At 55.5% G+C, this 18825-nt stretch overlaps 1 protein-coding gene across 1 annotated transcript; it reads right to left on the bottom strand.

The window, feature by feature from the left end:
* Window positions 1-5672: 5672 nt before the first annotated feature.
* Window positions 5673-18806, bottom strand: CBX1 (chromobox 1). The gene is made up of 5 exons (XM_068996549.1): window positions 18702-18806; window positions 12791-12966; window positions 10529-10706; window positions 9125-9219; window positions 5673-6105 (listed from the first exon to the last, which is right to left on the bottom strand). The coding sequence occupies exons 2-5, from the start codon at window positions 12928-12930 to the stop codon at window positions 5961-5963; spliced, it is 558 nt and encodes a 185-aa protein (XP_068852650.1). The 5' UTR covers window positions 12931-12966; window positions 18702-18806; the 3' UTR covers window positions 5673-5960.
* Window positions 18807-18825: the final 19 nt, after the last annotated feature.

Genomic DNA, 18825 nt, shown 5'->3' with positions numbered 1-18825 from the left:
TAATCCCTGTTATTCCCACGGATTTTCTCCTTTCACACTCCCTTGGCCAAACCCAAGCAGGAAATCCAACCAAAATCCCACTTCCAGCGCTCAGCCACCTCCCACCGGCGTTCCCAGGGGCCAAAATCCCTTTTCCTTGGGATTGAGCCTCTCCCTGAGGGGTGGGAAGGGTCCGAGTCCCGCTCCCGGTGTCGGATCTGGGACAGGAGCTCAGCTGAGGGGGACGTGGAGCTTCAAATCCACCTCAAATCCACCTTAAATCCACCTCAGATCCACCTTAAATCCACCTCAGATCCACCTCGAATCCAAGGTGCTTCCTGCTCTCTCCTGGGTGGTTATTCCAGGTATTCCTTCAGGATATCAGCGATCCCAGCTGGCACAAAATCCCACAGGGATTCCCTGGAATGGTGCCGGGAGCTCCCGGGGAAGGGATCCACTGCTCTCCCTGGGGAAGGGATCCACTGCTCTGCTCTTCCCGGGATCAGATCCACTGCTCTCCCTGGGCTTGGATCCACTGCTCTTCCTGGGATCAGATCCACTGCTCTCCCCAGGATTAGATCCACTGCTCTCCCCGGGATTGGATCCACTGCTCTTCCCGGGATCGGATCCACTGCTCTTCCCGGGATCGGATCCACTGCTCTCCCCGGGATTGGATCCACTGCTCTTCCTGGGATCAGATCCACTGCTCTCCCCGGGATCGGATCCACTGCTCTCCCCAGGATTGGATCCACTGCTCTTCCCGGGATGGGATCCTCTGCTCTCCCTGGGATCGGATCCACTGCTCTGCCCGGGATCGGATCCACTGCTCTTCCTGGGATCAGATCCACTGCTCTGCCCGGGATCAGATCCACTGCTCTGCCCGGGATCGGATCCACTGCTCTCCCCAGGATCTCTCTCTGCTCTCCCCAGGATTGGATCCACTGCTCTCCCTGGGATGGGATCCTCTGCTCTTCCCGGGATTGGATCCACTGCTCTCCCCGGGATTGGATCCACTGCTCTTCCTGGGATCAGATCCACTGCTCTCCCCAGGATTGGATCCACTGCTCTTCCCGGGATGGGATCCTCTGCTCTCCCTGGGATCGGATCCACTGCTCTGCCCGGGATCAGATCCACTGCTCTTCCTGGGATCAGATCCACTGCTCTGCCCGGGATCGGATCCACTGCTCTTCCTGGGATCGGATCCACTGCTCTGCCCGGGATCGGATCCACTGCTCTTCCTGGGATCGGATCCACTGCTCTGCCCGGGATCGGATCCACTGCTCTCCCCAGGATCTCTCTCTGCTCTCCCCAGGATTGGATCCACTGCTCTCCCTGGGATGGGATCCTCTGCTCTTCCTGGGATTGGATCCACTGCTCTCCCCGGGATCTCTCTCTGCTCTCCCCGGGATTGGATCCACTGCTCTCCCCAGGATTGGATCCACTGCTCTCCCCGGGATTGGATCCACTGCTCTCCCCAGGATCTCTCTCTGCTCCTGTGCCCGAATCCATCGGGAAGCTCCGGGTGATCCGAGGCCCTCTGGAGCCCGAGGAAGCTCCGTCCCTCCGGCTCGGGCCCCTGCCAGCCGGGAATCCGCTGATCATTCCCCCTTTCATTCCCAGCCAGGACGGATTCTGGGGGGACAGCGCCCTTCCCTGCCCCCTTCCCTTCAGGAATCCCAGGAAAACCCCACAATCAGGAAGGTTTTCCCGTGCCTCAGTTTCCCTGCAGGTGCCGGTGCCATGGCAGATCCCCAAATCCAGGGCCTGCAGCTCTGCAGAGCCTCAGCCCCGATCCCGATCCCGATCCTGATCCCAGCAGCTCCCGGAGCTCCCCCAGGACCTGCAGCCTCTGACGCTCTCCAAGTGGCACCGAGGGGTGCTGGGGCCCCAAAACCTCCCTGATCCATCCTGGAGCAGGAAACCTCGGAGCCAGGAGCCTCCACCCTGCTCCAGGGATCACTATGGTCCTCCAGGAGCCTCCAGGGATCACCGCTGTCCTCCAGGGATCACTGCTGTCCTCCAGGAGCCTCCATCCTGCTCCAGGGATCACCACTGTCCTCCAGGAGCCTCCAGGGATCACCACTGTCCTCCAGGGATCACCACTGTCCTCCAGGAGCCTCCACCCTGCTCCAGGGATCACCACTGTCCTCCAGGAGCTTCCACCCTGCTCCCCCAGCCATCTTCCTCCTCCTCCAGGAATCATCATCCTCCTTCTTCTGGAGCCACCACCATCCTTCCCAGGAGCCATCATCCTCCTCCAGGAATCATCATCATCTTCCCCATGAACCATCCTCCTCCTCCAGGAGCCATCATTCTTCCCAGGTAACACCATCCTCCTCCAGAACCATCCTCTTCCTCCAGGAGCCCTCATCCTCATCCTCCTCCAGGGATCATCATCATCCTCCTCCAGAACCATCCTCTTCCTCCAGGGAGCCACCATCATCCTCATCCAGAACCACCTCCAGGAGCCCTCATCCTCCTCCTCCTCCTCCTCCAGGAGCCCTCATCCTCCTCATCTTCCTCCTCCTCCAGGAGCCCTCATCCTCCTCATCTTCCTCCTCCTCCAGGAGCTCTCATCCTCCTCCTCCTCCAGGAGCCCTCATCCTCCTCCTCCTCCTCCTCCAGGAGCCCTCATCCTCCTCCTCCAGGAGCCCTCATCCTCCTCATCTTCCTCCTCCTCCAGGAGCCCTCATCCTCCTCATCTTCCTCCTCCTCCAGGAGCTCTCATCCTCCTCCTCCTCCAGGAGCCCTCATCCTCCTCATCTTCCTCCTCCTCCAGGAGCCCTCATCCTCCTCCTCATCCTCCTCCTCCTCCAGGAACCCTCATCCTCCTCCTCCTCCAGGAGCCCTCATCCTCCTCCTCCTCCAGGAGCTCTCATCCTCCTCATCCTCCTCCTCCAGGAGCCCTCATCCTCCTCCTCATCCTCCTCCTCCAGGAGCCCTCATCCTCCTCATCTTCCTCCTCCTCATCCTCCTCCTCCAGGAGCCCTCATCCTCCTCATCTTCCTCCTCCAGGAGCCCTCATCCTCCTCCTCCTCATGCTCCTCATCCCCCTCCTCCTCCAGAACCCTCCTGCCTCTCCCCGCCCGGGCCCGGCGCTGACCCCGCTCCTCCTGCCCAGCAGCTCCCTCCACTCCAGGCCCACCAGGAGCCACCTGGGACCCCCCCAAACCTCTGCCAGAGCCTCCGAACGCCTCCGAACGCCACCCAACCCCCAGCGAGCGGGGCCGAGAAGGCAACGAAAGGTCACTTACCCACCCGAGGTGCTGGGAACTCATCCCACGGTCCCAAAGGCACGGCTCAGGGCTCTGGCTGAGCCTCTCTTCTGCAGCTGGAGGCCAAAATCAAACCAGAACCTGCTCCAGAACCTGCTCCAGAACCTGCTGCAGAACCTGCTGCAAAGCTCTAACCTGGCTCAGCGCTCACCTTCCCTCCGTGTCCTGCTCTACCTGGTCACTCATCACACAAAGAGCTGGAGGAAAGGGAGCAAGGGAAAGATTAAAAAAAAAGAAAACCAAAACAACCCCACCCCATCCCATCCCTCCCCCCCCCCCCGCCCCACTCCAGAGGAAAAAAATCTGTAAAAAAGGTCAAAAACTGGTTTAAAAAAAAAAATCAGGATTAGAAATCTAAAGTTTTATTGAGACCGGAAAAAAAAAAAAAAAAAAAAGCCGAAAAACAACGAACCAAAAAGGAAAACGACGACACCAAAAACAACAACAACAACAAAAAAACCACCCCGAAACGAACCCAAAAGAAAAAGCAGACAGAGCTCGGGACGAAGGGAAAATCCAAACACCAACTTTACATTTCCACAAGGGTTGTTTTTTTTTTTTTTCACAGGAACCTAAACACATGCTCATAAAAAAGGTTTGTACAATGCCAGTCGAGATCCCACCCCTGGACCATCCAAAGAATTCCGGATTTGGGGGAATAAATCTGATTGCAAAAATGAATGAATTGAAAAAAAAAAAAAAACCACCCCCAAAACCCAATAATAAAATTCCTCCTCCTCCCCCTCCCCTCTCTGGAGGTTCAGGATTTCAGCCTTGGCCTCTTCCCAACCTCGTTTTGGGGAGGAATGGGGATGGATTGGATTTTTCCTTGTGCTGCTCTTGGGTTCCTGTCCCTCCCACATTCCCTCCCTGCTGGCTGGGCAGGCAAATCCAGGGCAGAAAACTGGTCAGAAATGCAGAAATCTCTTTTTTTTTTTTTTTTTTTTTTTTTTTGGGATTTTTCTCCCTCCCCCCCCAAAATTTGGAGAAATAGCACCTTAGAACATCCAAAAAAAAACCCCAAAAAACCAAACCCCTCCCCCCCTCCCAAAAAAAAATCCACCCCCCCCCAGGATAAAAAAGGCTCAAAAAGGGTTAAAATCCATCCCACCCCGTACAATGCACGTGTCAGAAGTGGCAGTTCTGCTGCAGGACGATACAGAATCACAATTTGCATTTTCACAAAGTCTCCCCATTTTTCCCACCCCTCCCACCCCAAAATTCCCTTCCCCACCCTCCCCCACCCCCCCCCCCCCGTCCCCTAAAAATCGCTCGCGGGGTTTTTCGAGGATCAGTTCCGGGGTCTCTGTGCCCCCAGGTGTGGCACAATCCTGGGATCTTCTCCTCTTCCCCCACCTCTCTCCCTTCATTTTTTAATGTTTTTTAAAATCTTGTTGGAATTTCTTTGCTGAATTCAGGTTTTGTTTAAAAAAAAAACCAAAAAAAAATAAAATTCCCCCCCCCCCTCAAAAAAAATCTGGAAATGATCTGGGAATGTCATGGCTCGACCTCATTTCCTTCCTTAATTAAAAGAGATGAAATTGCCTCAAATCCCTCCCCTCCCATCCCAAATGGTACCACCAGGAAATAGTAAAAGGAAAGGATAAAAAAAGCCCCAAAAAAGGCAGGAAAAAAACTAAAAAAGGAAGAAAAAAAACGAAAAAGAAAGGAAAAAAACGAAAAAGAAAGGAAAAGAAAACAAAAAAGAAAGGGAGAAAAACAAAAGAGAAAGGAAAAAAAAAGAGAATGGAAAAAAAACAAAAAAGAAAGGAAAAAGAACAAAAAAGGAAAAAAACAAAAAAGAAAGGAAAAGAAACAAAAAAGAAAGGAAAAAAACAAAAAAGAAAGGAAAAAAACAAAAAAGAAAAAAAACCCAAAAAATAAAGGAAAAAAAAGAAAGGGAAAAAAAAGAAAGAAAAAAAACAAAAAAAGAAAGAAAAAACTGAAAAAAAGGAAAAAAAAAAAAAAAACTAAAAAAGAAAGGAAAAAACTCTAAAAAGGCAGAAAAAAAACCAAAAAAGAAAGAAAAAAAAACCCAAAAAAGAAAGAAAAAAAAAAACCCCAAACAGACCCCAAAAAAACCCCCCAAAAAAAAGGAAAATAAAAATGAAAATCCAGGACCTACAGACAGGCTACGCCTTAAAAACACGGGGTGAACACTCTTGGCACCGGGGCTGGCGGCTGCCGGGATGGGGCTGAAGGGGAAGCAGGATCCATCTGCATTCCCGATCCCAATCCCGATCCCAATCCCGATCCCGATCCCGAACCCGGCCATCCCAGCGAGTCCTTCATGGAAGGGGTTTTACTTCTGCTCCCGTTGCTTTGAGACCCCTCCCCAGCCCCCCCAAAAACCCCCCACCCTCCCCGTCCCAAACTTTCTGTATCCCCCGATTGTCCCTCCCCACCCCGAGTGGGCTGGAATCTGGGATTCCATGGGGATCTGCTGGAATCTGGACACGGCCCAGGGAGCAGAGGAGTGGCCACAGGGCACCGACACCGGCTCGGGGGCTCTTCCGAGGCCACCTCTGGGTGCCCCCCATGCCCAGCGGAGCCGCCTCCAAACCCTTCCTTTGCTCAAACCCCACAAAAGTTCGGATCGGCTTCCCACAAAAAAAAAAAACCTGAAAAAAACCAAAAAAAACCAAAAAAAAAAAAAAAAACAACCAAAACCACCCCGAAGGCTTCCCGGAGAGGAGGCAGCAGGAATTAGTTCTTGTCCTCTTTCTTGTCATCGTCCTCTGAGGGGTAGGAGTGCCATGTCAACCGCTCCTCGTAGAACGAGATCACCACCTGCGGGCACTTGATGTTGGCTTCCTTGGCGGGCACCAGGTCGGCCTCGTCCGAGTTCTTCCTGAGGTGTGGGAGAGGAACGGGAGTGAGGGAGGAGCTGGGAAAAGGGGGATGGGGAAGGAGAAGGGATCAGGGTGTCCCAAAGAACCTGGGTATTGACCCTAAAGCCTGACCCTAAAGCCTGATCCTAACCCTGACCCTGAATTGAACCCTGACCCTGACCCTTCCCTGGTGGGCACCAGGTCGGCCTCGTCCGAGTTCTTCCTGAGGTGTGGGAGAGGAACGGGAGTGAGGGAGGAGCTGGGAAAGGGGGATGGGGGAGTGGAAGAAGAAGGGATCAGGGTGTCCCAAAGACCCCAAACCATAACCCTAAACCCTGACCTGAACCCTGATCCTGATCCTGACCCAAACCCTGACCCTGATCCAGACCCTGATCCCAAACCCAGACCCTGATCCTGAAGCCTGACCCTGATCCTAACCCTGAACCCAAACCCTGACCCTGATCCTAACCCTAAACCCTGACACCAAACCCTAACCCAAACCCTGACCCAGATCCTGACCCTTCCCTGGTGGGCACCAGGTCGGCCTCGTCCGAGTTCTTCCTGAGGTGGGAGAGGAACAGGAGTGAGGGAGGAGCTGGGAAAAGGGGGATGGGGGAGTGGCAGGAGAATGGATCAGGGTGTCCCGAAGATCCCTGGTATTGACCCTAAACCCTGATCCTAAACCATGACCAGAACCCTAAAGCCTGATCCCAAACCCTGATCCTGACCCTAACCCTGATCCTGACCCCGATCCAAACCCTGAACCAGACCCTGACTCTGACCCTAAACCCTGACGCCAAACCTTGATCCTGACCCAAACCCTAACCCTAAACCCTGACCCCAAACCCTGACCCTGATCCTAACCCTGACCCCAAACACTGACCCTGACTGTTCCTAGGTGGGCACCAGGTCGGCCTCATCCGAGTTCTTCCTGAGGTGGGAGAGGAACGGGAGTGAGGGAGGAGGTGGGAAAGGGGGATTGGGGGAGTAGAAGGAGAATGGAATTCCTGAGGGGATCAGGGTGTCCCAAAGATCCTGGGTATTGATCCCAAAACCTGATCCTGACCCTAACCCAGATCCTGACCCTGGATCCTGGCCCTAACCCTGATCCTGATCCTAACCCTGATCCTGACCCTGAACTGAATCCCAACCCAGACCCTGACCCAGACCAGGGCCCTGACCCTGATCCTAACCCAGACCCTGATCCTGACTCTGACCCTGATCCTGACCCAGATCCTGGTCCTAACCCTGATCCCGACCCTGACCCTAACCCAGACCCAGACCCAGACCCTGATCCTGATCTTGACCCTGGTCCTAAGCCTGATCCTAACCCAGACCATGATCCTGGTCTTGGCCCTGGTCCTAACCCTGATCCTGACCCAAACCCAGACCCTGACCCTGACCCGAACCTCAATCCTGGTCCTAACCCTGACCCTGACCCTGGTCCTAACCCTGATCCTGGCCTAGACCCTGATCCTGATCCTAACCCTGACCCTGACCCAGCCCCTCCCGAGCCCCCTGGCGCGGGGCAGCAGCCGGAACCGGGATCCCCGCGGCGCCGGGGCGGCCCTGGGGCGGAACCGGCCATGGGCAGAGAGAGCATCCCGGCTCCTGCTCTGGCACAATTCCTGATCCAGCGGTGCCACCGGGCATCTGTGGGGCCAGGGAAGGGGCACAGGGAAGGGGCAGAGGGAAAGGGGCAGAGGGAAAGGGGCAGAGGGAAGGGGGAGAGGGAAGGGGGAGAGGGAAGGGGGAGAGGGAAGGGGGAGAGGGAAAGGGGCACAGGGAAAGGGCACAGGGAAAGGGGCACAGGGAAAGGGGCACAGGGAAGGGGCACAGGGAAGGGGCACAGGGAAAGGGGCACAGGGAAAGGGGCACAGGGAATGGGCACAGGGAAAGGGGCACAGGGAAGGGGCAGAAGGAAGGGGGAGAGGGAAGGGGGAGAGGGAAGGGGGAGAGGGAAGGGGGTACAGGGAAAGGGGCACAGGGAAAGGGGCACAGGGAAAGGCACAGGGAAGGGCACAGGGAAGGGGCACAGGGAAGGGGCACAGGGAAAGGGGCACAAGGAATGGGCACAGGGAAGGGGCACAGGGAAGGGGCACAGGGAAGCGGCACAGGGAAGGGGCACAGGGAAAGGGGCACAGGGAAGGGCACAAGGAATGGGCACAGGGAAGGGCACAGGGAATGGGCACAGGGAAAGGGGCACAGGGAAAGGGGCACAGGGAAGGGCACAGGGAATGGGCAGAGGGAAGGGGCACAGGGAATGGGCACAGGGAAGGGGCACAGGGAATGGGCACAGGGAATGGGGCACAGGGAATGGGGCACAGGGAAGGGGCACAGGGAATGGGCACAGGGAAGGGGCACAGGGAATGGGCAGAGGGAAGGGGCACAGGGAATGGGCACAGGGAATGGGCACAGGGAAGGGGCACAGGGAAGGGGCACAGGGAAGGGGCACAGGGAAGGGGCACAGGGAAGGGGCACAGGGAAGGGGCACAGGGAATGGGGCACAGGGAAGGGGCACAGGGAATGGGCACAGGGAAGGGGCACAGGGAAGGGGCACAGGGAATGGGCACAGGGAAGGGCACAGGGAATGGGCACAGGGAATGGGCACAGGGAAGGGGCACAGGGAATGGGCACAGGGAAGGGGCACAGGGAATGGGCACAGGGAATGGGCACAGGGAAGGGGCACAGGGAAGGGGCACAGGGAATGGGCACAGGGAAGGGGCACAGGGAAGGGGCACAGGGAATGGGCACAGGGAATGGGCACAGGGAAGGGGCACAGGGAATGGGGCACAGGGAATGGGGCACAGGGAAGGGCACAGGGAAGGGCACAGGGAATGGGCACAGGGAAGGGGCACAGGGAAGGGGCACAGGGAATGGGCACAGGGAATGGGCACAGGGAAGGGGCACAGGGAATGGGCACAGGGAATGGGCACAGGGAAAGGGCACAGGGAAAGGGCACAGGGAAGGGGCACAGGGAATGGGCAGAGGGAATGGGCACAGGGAATGGGCACAGGGAATGGGCACAGCCTCCCTCACCACTTCATGAGGAACATCAGCTCCCCGCTGGAGTCCGTGGCGCCGATGATTCGCTCCGGCTCGAAGCCTCGGGCGAAGCCTCGCGGTTTCTCCGACTGCGGGAAGGGGGAAAAGCAAAGGAAATTCCAGTGGTGAATTCCCAGGGGGAAATCCCAGCTCTGGGATGGGCAGGGAGGGTCGGAATTCCAGGGAGGGGGGGGATGCTCCGAGGGCTCGGGAATGTTCAGCTGGAGAGGGAAGGGGAGAAGGGAACGGCCTTAAAGTGGGATGGGGCAGGGGTGGGTGGGATACTGGGAAGGGATTCCTGGCTGGGAGGGTGGGGAGGGAAGCAGACTGGGAGCAGACTGGGAGCTGGACTGGGAATGGGACTGGGAATGGACTGGGAATGGACTGGGAGCTGGACTGGGAGTGGGACTGGGAGTGGGACTGGGAGTGGGAATGGGAGCGGGAATGGGAACGGGACTGGGAGCGGACTGGGAACGGACTGGGAACGGACCGGGAGCAGACTGGGAGCAGACTGGGAATGAACTGGGAGCGGGACTGGGAATGGACTGGGAGCCGACTGGGAGCGGGACTGGGAACGGGACTGGGAGCGGGACTGGGAGCGGGACTGGAGTGGGACTGGGAACTGGACTGGGAGCAGACTGGGAGCGGGACTGGGAGCAGACTGGGAGCCAACTGGGAATGGACTGGGAGCTGACTGAGAGCGGACTGGGAGCGGGACTGGGAATGGGACTGGGAGCGGACTGGGAGCCAGCCTGCCGACCCTCTCCATGCCCCCTTCCCAAGGAGCCTCCCAAGCTGCCCATTCCCATCTCCTGGAGGGTTGGGAAGGGCTTTTCCTTGGGCAAACACCTGGAGGGCTGGGAAGGGCTTTTCCTTGGGAAAACATCTGGAGGGCTGGGAAGGGCTTTTCCTTGGGAAAACATCTGGGGGGTTGGGCAGGGCTTTTCCTTGGGAAAACATCTGGAGGACCGGGAAGGGCTTTTCCTTGGGAAAACATCTGGAGGGCCGGGAAGGGCTTTTCCTTGGGAAAATACCTGGAGGGTTGGAAAGGGCTTTTCCTTGGGAAAACATCTGGATGGTCGGGAAGGGCTTTTCCTTGGGAAAACATCTGGAGGGGCTGGGAAGGGCTTTCCTTGGGAAAACATCTGGATGGTCGGGAAGGGCTTTTCCTTGGGAAAACATCTGGATGGTCGGGAAGGGCTTTCCTTGGGAAAACATCTGGAGGGCTGGGAAGGGCTTTCCTTGGGAAAACATCTGGAGCGTTGGGAAGGGCTTTTCCTTAGGAAAACATCTGGAGAGCTGGGAAGGGCTTTTCCTTGGGAAAACACCTGGGGGGTTGGGAAGGGCTTTTCCCGGGATCAGGCAGCTCCGGGATCCCAGATCCCATCCCGACCTCACCTCTTCCTTCTTTTTCTTTGGTTTGCTCTCCTCCCCCTTCTCCTCCGTGTCCGACTCCGCCTTGCGCTTGCTGCCCTCGGATTTCTCGCTCTCGTGGGCGGTTTTCTGGGATTGCAGGAATTCCGCGATCAGATCCGGGCAGTCCAGGTTCTCCTCGGGCTCCCAGGTGTTGTCTTCGCTGCGAGGCAAAGGGAAAAAGTTCCTCGCTCACTTCTCCAGCTTTTCCAGCCGGGAAAATCCCGGATTAGGGGCGCGTCGGGATGGTGGGAAGCGCGGTTTGGGGTTGCGGGAGGGAGGGAGCCGATTCCCTTCTCAGCAGAGAATTCCTTGGATTCCCCCACTGGAGTTGAGGGGGGAACCCCTCTGGGGTTTCTTTCCAGGCCACACTGGGATATTCCCACCCTGGGGTTTTGGGAACAGTGGGATTGTGGGAACACCAGGAACTTCCCACCCTGGCACAATGGGATTTTGGGAACAGTGGGATTTTGGGAACACTGGGATATTCCCACCCTGGCACAGTGGGATTTTGGGAACAGTGGGATTTTGGGAACACTGGGATATTCCCACCCTGGCACAGTGGGATTTTGGGCACAGTAGCATTTTGGGAACACCGAGATATTCCCACCCTGGCACAGTGGGATTTTGGGAACACCGGTGGGATTTTGGGAATTCTGGGATATTCCCACCCTGGCACAGTGGGGTTTTGGGAACAGTGGTGGGATTTTGGGAATTCTGGGATATTCCCACCCTGGCCCAGTGGGAATTTGGGAACAGTGGGATTTTGGGAACACCGGTGGGATTTTGGGAACAGTGGGATTTTCCCACCCTGGCACAGTGGGAATTTGGGAACAGTGGGATTTTGGGAACAGTGGTGGGATTTTGGGAATTCTGGGATATTCCCACCCTGGCACAGTGGGAATTTGGGAACAGCGGGATTTTGGGAACAGTGGGATTTTGGGAACACTGGTGGGATTTTGGGAACAGTGGGATTTTCCCACCCTGGCACAGTGGGAATTTGGGAACAGTGGGATTTTGGGAACACCGATGGGATTTTGGGAACAGTGGCATTTGGAAACACTGGAACATTCCCACTGTGACACAGTGGGATTTTGGGAACACTGGGACATTCCCACCCTGGCACAGTGGGATCTTGGGAACAGTGGGATTTTGGGAACAGTGGTGGGATTGTGGGAACACCAGGACATTCCCACCCTGGCACAGTGGGATTTTGGGAACAGTGGGATTTTGGGAACACTGGGACATTCCCACCCTGGCACAGTGGCATTTTGGGAACAGTGGGAATTTGGGAACAGTGGGATTTTGGGAACAGTGGGACATTCCCACACTGGCACAGTGGGATTTCGGGCACAGTGGGATTTCGGGCACAGTGGGAATTTGGGCACACTGGGACATTCCCACCCTGGCACAGTGGCATTTTGGGAACACTGGAACATTCCCACTGTGACACAGTGGGATTTTAGGCACACTGGGACATTTCCACCCTGGCACAGGGGGATCTTGGGAACAGTGGGATTTTGGGAACAGTGGGAATTTGGGAACAGTGGGATTTTGGGCACACTGGGACATTTCCACCCTGGCACAGGGGGATTTTGGGCACACTGGGACATTTCCACCCTGGCACAGTGGGATTTTGGGAACAGTGGGAATTTGGGAACAGTGGGATTTTAGGCACACTGGGACATTTCCACCCTGGCACAGTGGGATTTCGGGCACAGTGGGAATTTGGGCACACTGGGACATTCCCACCCTGGCACAGTGGGATTTCGGGCACAGTGGGAATTTGGGCACACTGGGACATTCCCACCCTGGCACAGTGGGATTTCGGGCACAGTGGGATTTTGGGCACACTGGGACATTCCCACCCTGCCACAGTGGGAATTTGGGCACAGTGGGAATTTGGGCACACTGGGACATTCCCACCCTGGCACAGTGGGATTTCGGGCACAGTGGGAATTTGGGCACACTGGGACATTCCCCAGCCTGCCACAGTGGGATTTCGGGCACACTGGGAATTTGGGCACAATGCTGACATTTTACCCACACCTCTGCCATCCCCCTCCATCCAGCACTTCCTCTCCCCGCCCTACCCAGGACGGGAAAACCCTCAGGATCCCCGGGAACGCCACCACAGCCGCCCTCTCTCCAGGGGAAAAAACAACAACAACAACAAAACCAAACCCCCCCCTTTGGACCCCAAAGGAGCTTCCCAGAGGCTCCGGGAGCGCGGCCGGCGGCGCTTACTCGGAGAATCCCTTCCACTTGAGCAGATATTCCACCTTGCCCTTGACCACCCGCCGGTCCAGCACTTTTTCCACCACGTATTCCTCCTCCTCCTCCTCCAGCACCTCTTCCACTTTCTTCTTGTTCTGCTTTTTTCCCATTGTGCTGGCCAGCTTCTCTGCGTCCGGGCGACGCTGCTGCAGCAGGAAGGAAAAAAAAAAAAACCCCGGATCACCGGCGGGAATCCACGCCGGGAATTCGGGATTCCCAAAGAATTTCCGGGTAGGGGCTCGCAAAGATTTTTTTTGGATTTTTGTCTTCCCCACTCCTCAGTTTTTCACTGATTTCATGCTTTGGATTTGTTTTGGTTTTTTTTCTCTCTCCTCTAAAAAAAGCTGCTCCAGGTTTTTTCCTGAAGTGTTCCATGCTGCTCCTGAGCTCCCAATCCAGGGGTTTCTATCAACTCCTGCTCTGGGAATTGTTAATCCCGGTTAAATCCGAGGCACATTCCCTGATCCCAACCCCTCTCTGTGGTTGTTTCCTTGCTGGATCAGGGATTGAGGCTCTGGGATTTTATCCAGCTCCTCATCCCAGAGTTTTCTGCAGCTTGCAGAGGCCTTTAGGGAAGGAAGAATTCCTGAAAATCCAGCCAGGGCTTGGTGGGAAGAGGCAGGAGAGGTGGAGAGCTGGGAAAAGTCTGGATTCAGAGCTGGGAAAAGACTGGATTCAGAGCTCAGAAATCCCTGGATTCAGAGCTGGGAAAAGTCTGGATTCAGAGCTGGGAAATCCCTGGATCCAGAGCTGGGATATCCCTGGATCCAGAGCTGGGAAAAGTCTGGATCCAGAGCTGGGAAAAGTCTGGATCCAGACCTGGGAAATCCCTGGATCCAGAGCCAGGAAATCCCTGGATTCAGAGCTGGGAAAAGTCTGGATTCAGAGCTCAGAAATCCCTGGATTCAGAGCTGGGAAAAGTCTGGATCCAGAGCTCAGAAATCCCTGGATTCAGAGCTGGGAAATCCCTGGATCCAGAGCTCAGAAATCCCTGGATCCAGAGCTGGGAAATCCCTGGATCCAGAGCTCAGAAATCCCTGGATCCAGAGCTGGGAAATCCCTGGATCCAGAGCTCAGAAATCCCTGGATCCAGAGCTGGGAAATCCCTGGATCCAGAGCTGGGAAATCCCTGGATCCAGAGCCAGGATCCATTTTGGGGCTTTTTTTTGGGGGGGGTAATTTTGGGAACTTTTGGGTTCGTTTTGGGTCATTTTTCAGTTCATTTTTGGGGTTTTTGTGGCATTTTTTGGGTTCATTTGGGGAATTTTTGGGTTCATTTTTGGGTATTTTGGGGCATGTTTGGTTCATTTTTGGGGTTGATTTTTGTGGCTTTTTTTGGGTTCCTTTTGGGGCATTTTTGGGTCCATTTGGGTTCATTTTGGGCTCATTTTTACAGCATTATTGGGTTCATTTTTTGGCATTTTTAGGTTCATTTTGGGGCAGCTTTGGGTTAATTTTGGGGTTCGTTTCTGGGTTCATTTTTGGGTTCTTTTTGGGGCATTTTTGGGTTCAATTTTAGAGGATTTTTGGGTCCATTTTGAGGCATTTTAGGGTTCATTTTTGGGTCCATTTTTGGGGCATTTCGGGGTTCATTTTTGGGTCCATTTTTGAGTTCATTTTGAGGCATTTTTGGGTCCATTTTGGGGCATCTTGGGGTTAATTTTGGAGCATTTTGGGGTTCATTTCTGGGTTCATTTTAGGGCACTTTTGGGTTCATTTTTGGGTTTGTTTTGGGGCATTTTTGGGTTCATTTTGGGGCATTTTGGGGTTCATTTCTGGGGTCATTTTGGGCATTTTTGGGTTCATTTTTGGGTTCATTTTAGGGCATTTTTGGGTTCATTTTGGGGCATTTTTGGGTTCAATTTTAGGGGATTTTTGGGTCCATTTTGAGGCATTTTAGGGTTCATTTCCAGGCTCATTTTAGGTTCAATTTTGAGGCATTTCCATCTCTGGACACTCCCTAAAATTCAGCTTCAATTTTCTAACATTTAAGCCGTGACAAAAGGTCAGTTTATCCCAAAAAAAACCCCACGAATCCAAAACAAATCTTGGCTGAACCAACTCCGAATCTTTTCCGTTTCCAGTGGCTGCTCCTCCCCCAGGGATCCAGGCAAAGCCAAAATCCTTGGATTTCAGTGGAGGAGAGGGAGGGAAAGAACAAATTCCTGGAGGGAAAAAACCCATCCAGGACACCCCAAAGCCCTGGGAATGAAGGAAAACTCGGGAAAAGGCTGGGAAGGAGCCTCAGGCTCAGCCTCATTCCCAGCTGGAAACCCTGGAATTCCAGGGGAATTTCACTCCAGAGTGGAAAACTCCTGGAATCACAGCAGGGATTGGGGATGTTCCACTTCCCTGAGGATTCCCACAAAGCATTCCTGAGGGATGGAGGGGCCGCATTCCCAGGATTTTTGGGCATTTCCCCGGGGTTGGAGCATTCCCATGGATTCCAGGATGCCCAGCCCCACCTCCCCCTCTCGATTTTCAGAGGGATTTGGGGATTTATCCCTATTTTTTGGGGGGTTTTCCCCACATTTCCAGGCTCTTCCACAGCAAAACCTGGAATTATTCCCCCAAAATCCCAGGTTTTTTCCCCTTGGATGCCTCAGTTTTACGAGAACACACAGAGAGCTGCTTCCAAACCCATTCCTGGGATCCCCCCACCGGCCCCATCCACATTCCAGAGCTTTTCCCACCCAAAATTCACCTCCCGGGACACACATGGAAGCAGAGCACATTCCCAGGATAACCCCAAGCCATTCCCTGCTCCCAGGACAGCTCCAAATCCACTTTTTTTTCCCCTCCCTGGGAAAAGCTTTGCCCGACCACCCAAATCCCGCAGCTCCTGCTCCTCTCCCAGCTCTCATTCCCAAAGTTTCAACTCCTCCAGCTCCCCGGAATTCCAGCAAAATCCCACAGGGACTCCCCCAGAGCTGCTCCTGCTGCAGCTCCTCTCCTTTTCCCAGCCCATCCCCGATCCCAACCCCAATTCCCGAGGGCAGCTCCCCCCCAAACCCCACGGATCCCCCCCCGTCGGTGTCTCCAGGGCCGGATTCCCGGGATCTGCCGCCACCCCGTTCCCGTTTCCCGCTCATTCTCCCCGCCAAAAGCTGACATTTGTCCCTCCCCGCTCCCAGCTGGAGCCTGGAGCCCGATCCCGCTCCTTCCCCTCCTTCCCCAGCTTCCCACTTTTCCCTGCACTTCCTCCTCACTTCATTCCAGGGGGTTTGTAAAGCTCCATCCCCCTCAAATCTCACTTTTTCCTCCCAAATTCCCACTTTCTCTATCCCAAATCCCACTTTTCCCCTCACAAAATCTCACTTTTTCCTCCCAAAATCCCACTTTTCTCCCTCCCAAAATCCCACTTTCTCTCCTCCTCAATCCCGCTTTTGTTCTCCCTGACACAATCCCACTTTTCCCCTCACAAAATCTCACTTTTTCCTCCCAAATTCCCACTTTTCTCCCTCCCAAATTCCCGCTTTTTCCTCCCAAAATCCCACTTTTCTCCCTCCCAAAATCCCACTTTCTGTCCCCCTCAATCCCGCTTTTGCTCTCCCTGCCACAATCCCACTTTTCCCCTCCCAAATTCCCACTTTTTCCTCCCAAATTCCCATTTTTCTCCCTCCCAAATTCCCACTTTTCTCCCTCCCAAAATCCCACTTTCTCTACCCCAAATCCCACTTTTTCCCCATCATAAATCCCACTTTTTCTCCCCCTCAATCCCACTTTTGCTCTCCCTGACACAATCCCACTTTTCCCCTCACAAAATCTCACTTTTCCCTCCCAAATTCCCACTTTTCTCCCTCCCCAAATCCCACTTTTCTCCCTCCCAAATTCCCACTTTTTCCTCCCAAATTCCCACTTTTCCCCTCACAAAATCTCACTTTTCTTCCTCCCAAATTCCCACTTTTCTCCCTCCCAAATTCCCACTTTTTCCTCCCAAATTCCCACTTTTCTCCCTCCCAAATTCCCATTTTTCTCCCGCCCAAAATCCCACTTTTCTCCCTCCCAAATTCCCACTTTCTCTACCCCAAATCCCACTTTTCCCCATCATAAATCCCACTTTTCTCCCTCCCAAATTCCCACTTTTTTCCTCCCAAATTCCCACCTTTTCCTCCCAAATTCCCACTTTTCTCCCTCCCAAAATCCCATTTCTTTTTCCCCCAAAATCCCACTTTTCCCTTCACAAATCCTCCTCTTTCTCCCCCCAAAATTCCCTTTTTCTCTCTCCCAAAATCCCACTTTTTCCCATCATAAATCCCACTTTCTCTCCTCCTCAATCCTGCTTTTGCTCTCCCTGCCACAATCCCACTTTTCCCCCTCCCAAAATCTCACTTTTTCCTCCCAAATTCCCACTTTTCTCCCTCCCAAATTCCCCCTTTCTCTCCCCTGAAAACTCTACTTTCTCACCCCTCCTAAATCCCACTTTTTCCTCCCAAAATCCCACTTTTTCCCTCACAAATCCCCCTCTTTCTGCCCCCAAATTCCCCTTTTTCTCCCTCCCAAAATCCCACTTTTTCCCCCAAAATCCCCCTCTTTCTGCCTCTAAACTCCCCTTATTTCCCCGCCCAAAATCCCACTTTCTCCCCCAAAATCCCACTTCCCCCCCCCAAAATCCCACTCCCCCCTGCAGTTTCCCCTTTTCCACCTTCCCAACCCCTCTCTCCGTGCCGTCTCCCCCACCCCAAAAACTCCCGGACCCCACAACTCCCTGTTTCCCCCTCTGCTCCCACTCTCCCAGCACCCCAAAACCCCACAAATTCCCCTCTCTCAGCACCCCAAGCCCCCCAAAGCTTCCCCCAACCCTTTTCCCCTAAACCCCAGCCCCAAATCCCCCCCAGCTCTTCTCTCACCCCTTTCCCCTCCCCCCCAAAACCTCAAACCCCTCCCTCGCTGCTCCGCTCCCCTCACTGACCCCAAATCCATCCCTGCACTGACCCCAACCCCAAATCCATCCCTGCACTGACCCCGGCCCCAAATCCATCCCTGACCCCAGCCCCAAATCCCTCACTGACCCCAACCCCAAATCCATCCCTGACCCCTGCCCCAAATTCCTGCACTGACCCCAGCCCCAAATCCATCCCTGACCCCAGCCCCAAATCCATCCCTGCACTGACCCCAACCCCAAATCCATCCCTGCACTGACCCCAGCCCCAAATCCATCCCTCACTGACCCCGGCCCCAAATCCATCCCTCACTGACCCCGGCCCTAAATTCATCCCTCACTGACCCCAGCCCCAAATCCATCCCTGCACTGACCCCAACCCCAAATCCATCACTGACCCCAGCCCCAAATCCATCACTGACCCCAGCCCCAAATCCATCCCTGCACTGACCCCAGCCCCAAATCCATCACTGACCCCAGCCCCAAATCCATCCCTGCACTGACCCCAGCCCCAAATCCCTCACTGACCCCAGCCCCAAATCCATCCCTCACTGACCCCAGCCCCAAATCCCTGCACTGACCCCAGCCCCAAATCCATCCCTGCACTGACCCCAGCCCCAAATCCATCCCTGCACTGACCCCAGCCCCAAATCCTTCCCTGCAGTGACCCCAGCCCCAAATCCCTCACTGACCCCAACCCCAAACCCTCCCCTCACTGACCCCACCCCCCCCCGACCCCTCCAGCCTCCCCAAACCCCCCCTAAATCTCCTCCCCCCCCTTCCCCTGACCCCTCCCAGCCCCCCCCTTCCCCGCCCCCTCCCCCCTCAGCCCCCCAGGCCTCTCCCCTCCCCCATCCCCCCCTCACAGCCCCTCACAGCACCTCCCCTCCCCCCACGGCCGCCCCGCCCCCCTTCTCCCCCCTCAGCACCGAGCCCCCCCCCCCACGCCCCCAATCGCTCCCGCTCCCGCTCCGCGCCCGGTGCGCGGTCCCCGCTGACCTTGCACAGCCCCGCCGCCGGTGTCCGAGGGAAGGGGCGCGGGGGCCGCGCTCGGGGGTCGGGGGGGGCCCGGGCCTGGCCGCGCTCCGTCCGCCGCCCTGAACAAAAGAGCCCGGCCAGCGCC

The sequence above is a fragment of the Aphelocoma coerulescens genome, chromosome 27 (assembly GCF_041296385.1).
Source record: "Aphelocoma coerulescens isolate FSJ_1873_10779 chromosome 27, UR_Acoe_1.0, whole genome shotgun sequence".
NCBI classification, from domain to species: domain Eukaryota; kingdom Metazoa; phylum Chordata; class Aves; order Passeriformes; family Corvidae; genus Aphelocoma; species Aphelocoma coerulescens.
This window is presented reverse-complemented; position numbering and strand designations above follow the sequence as displayed.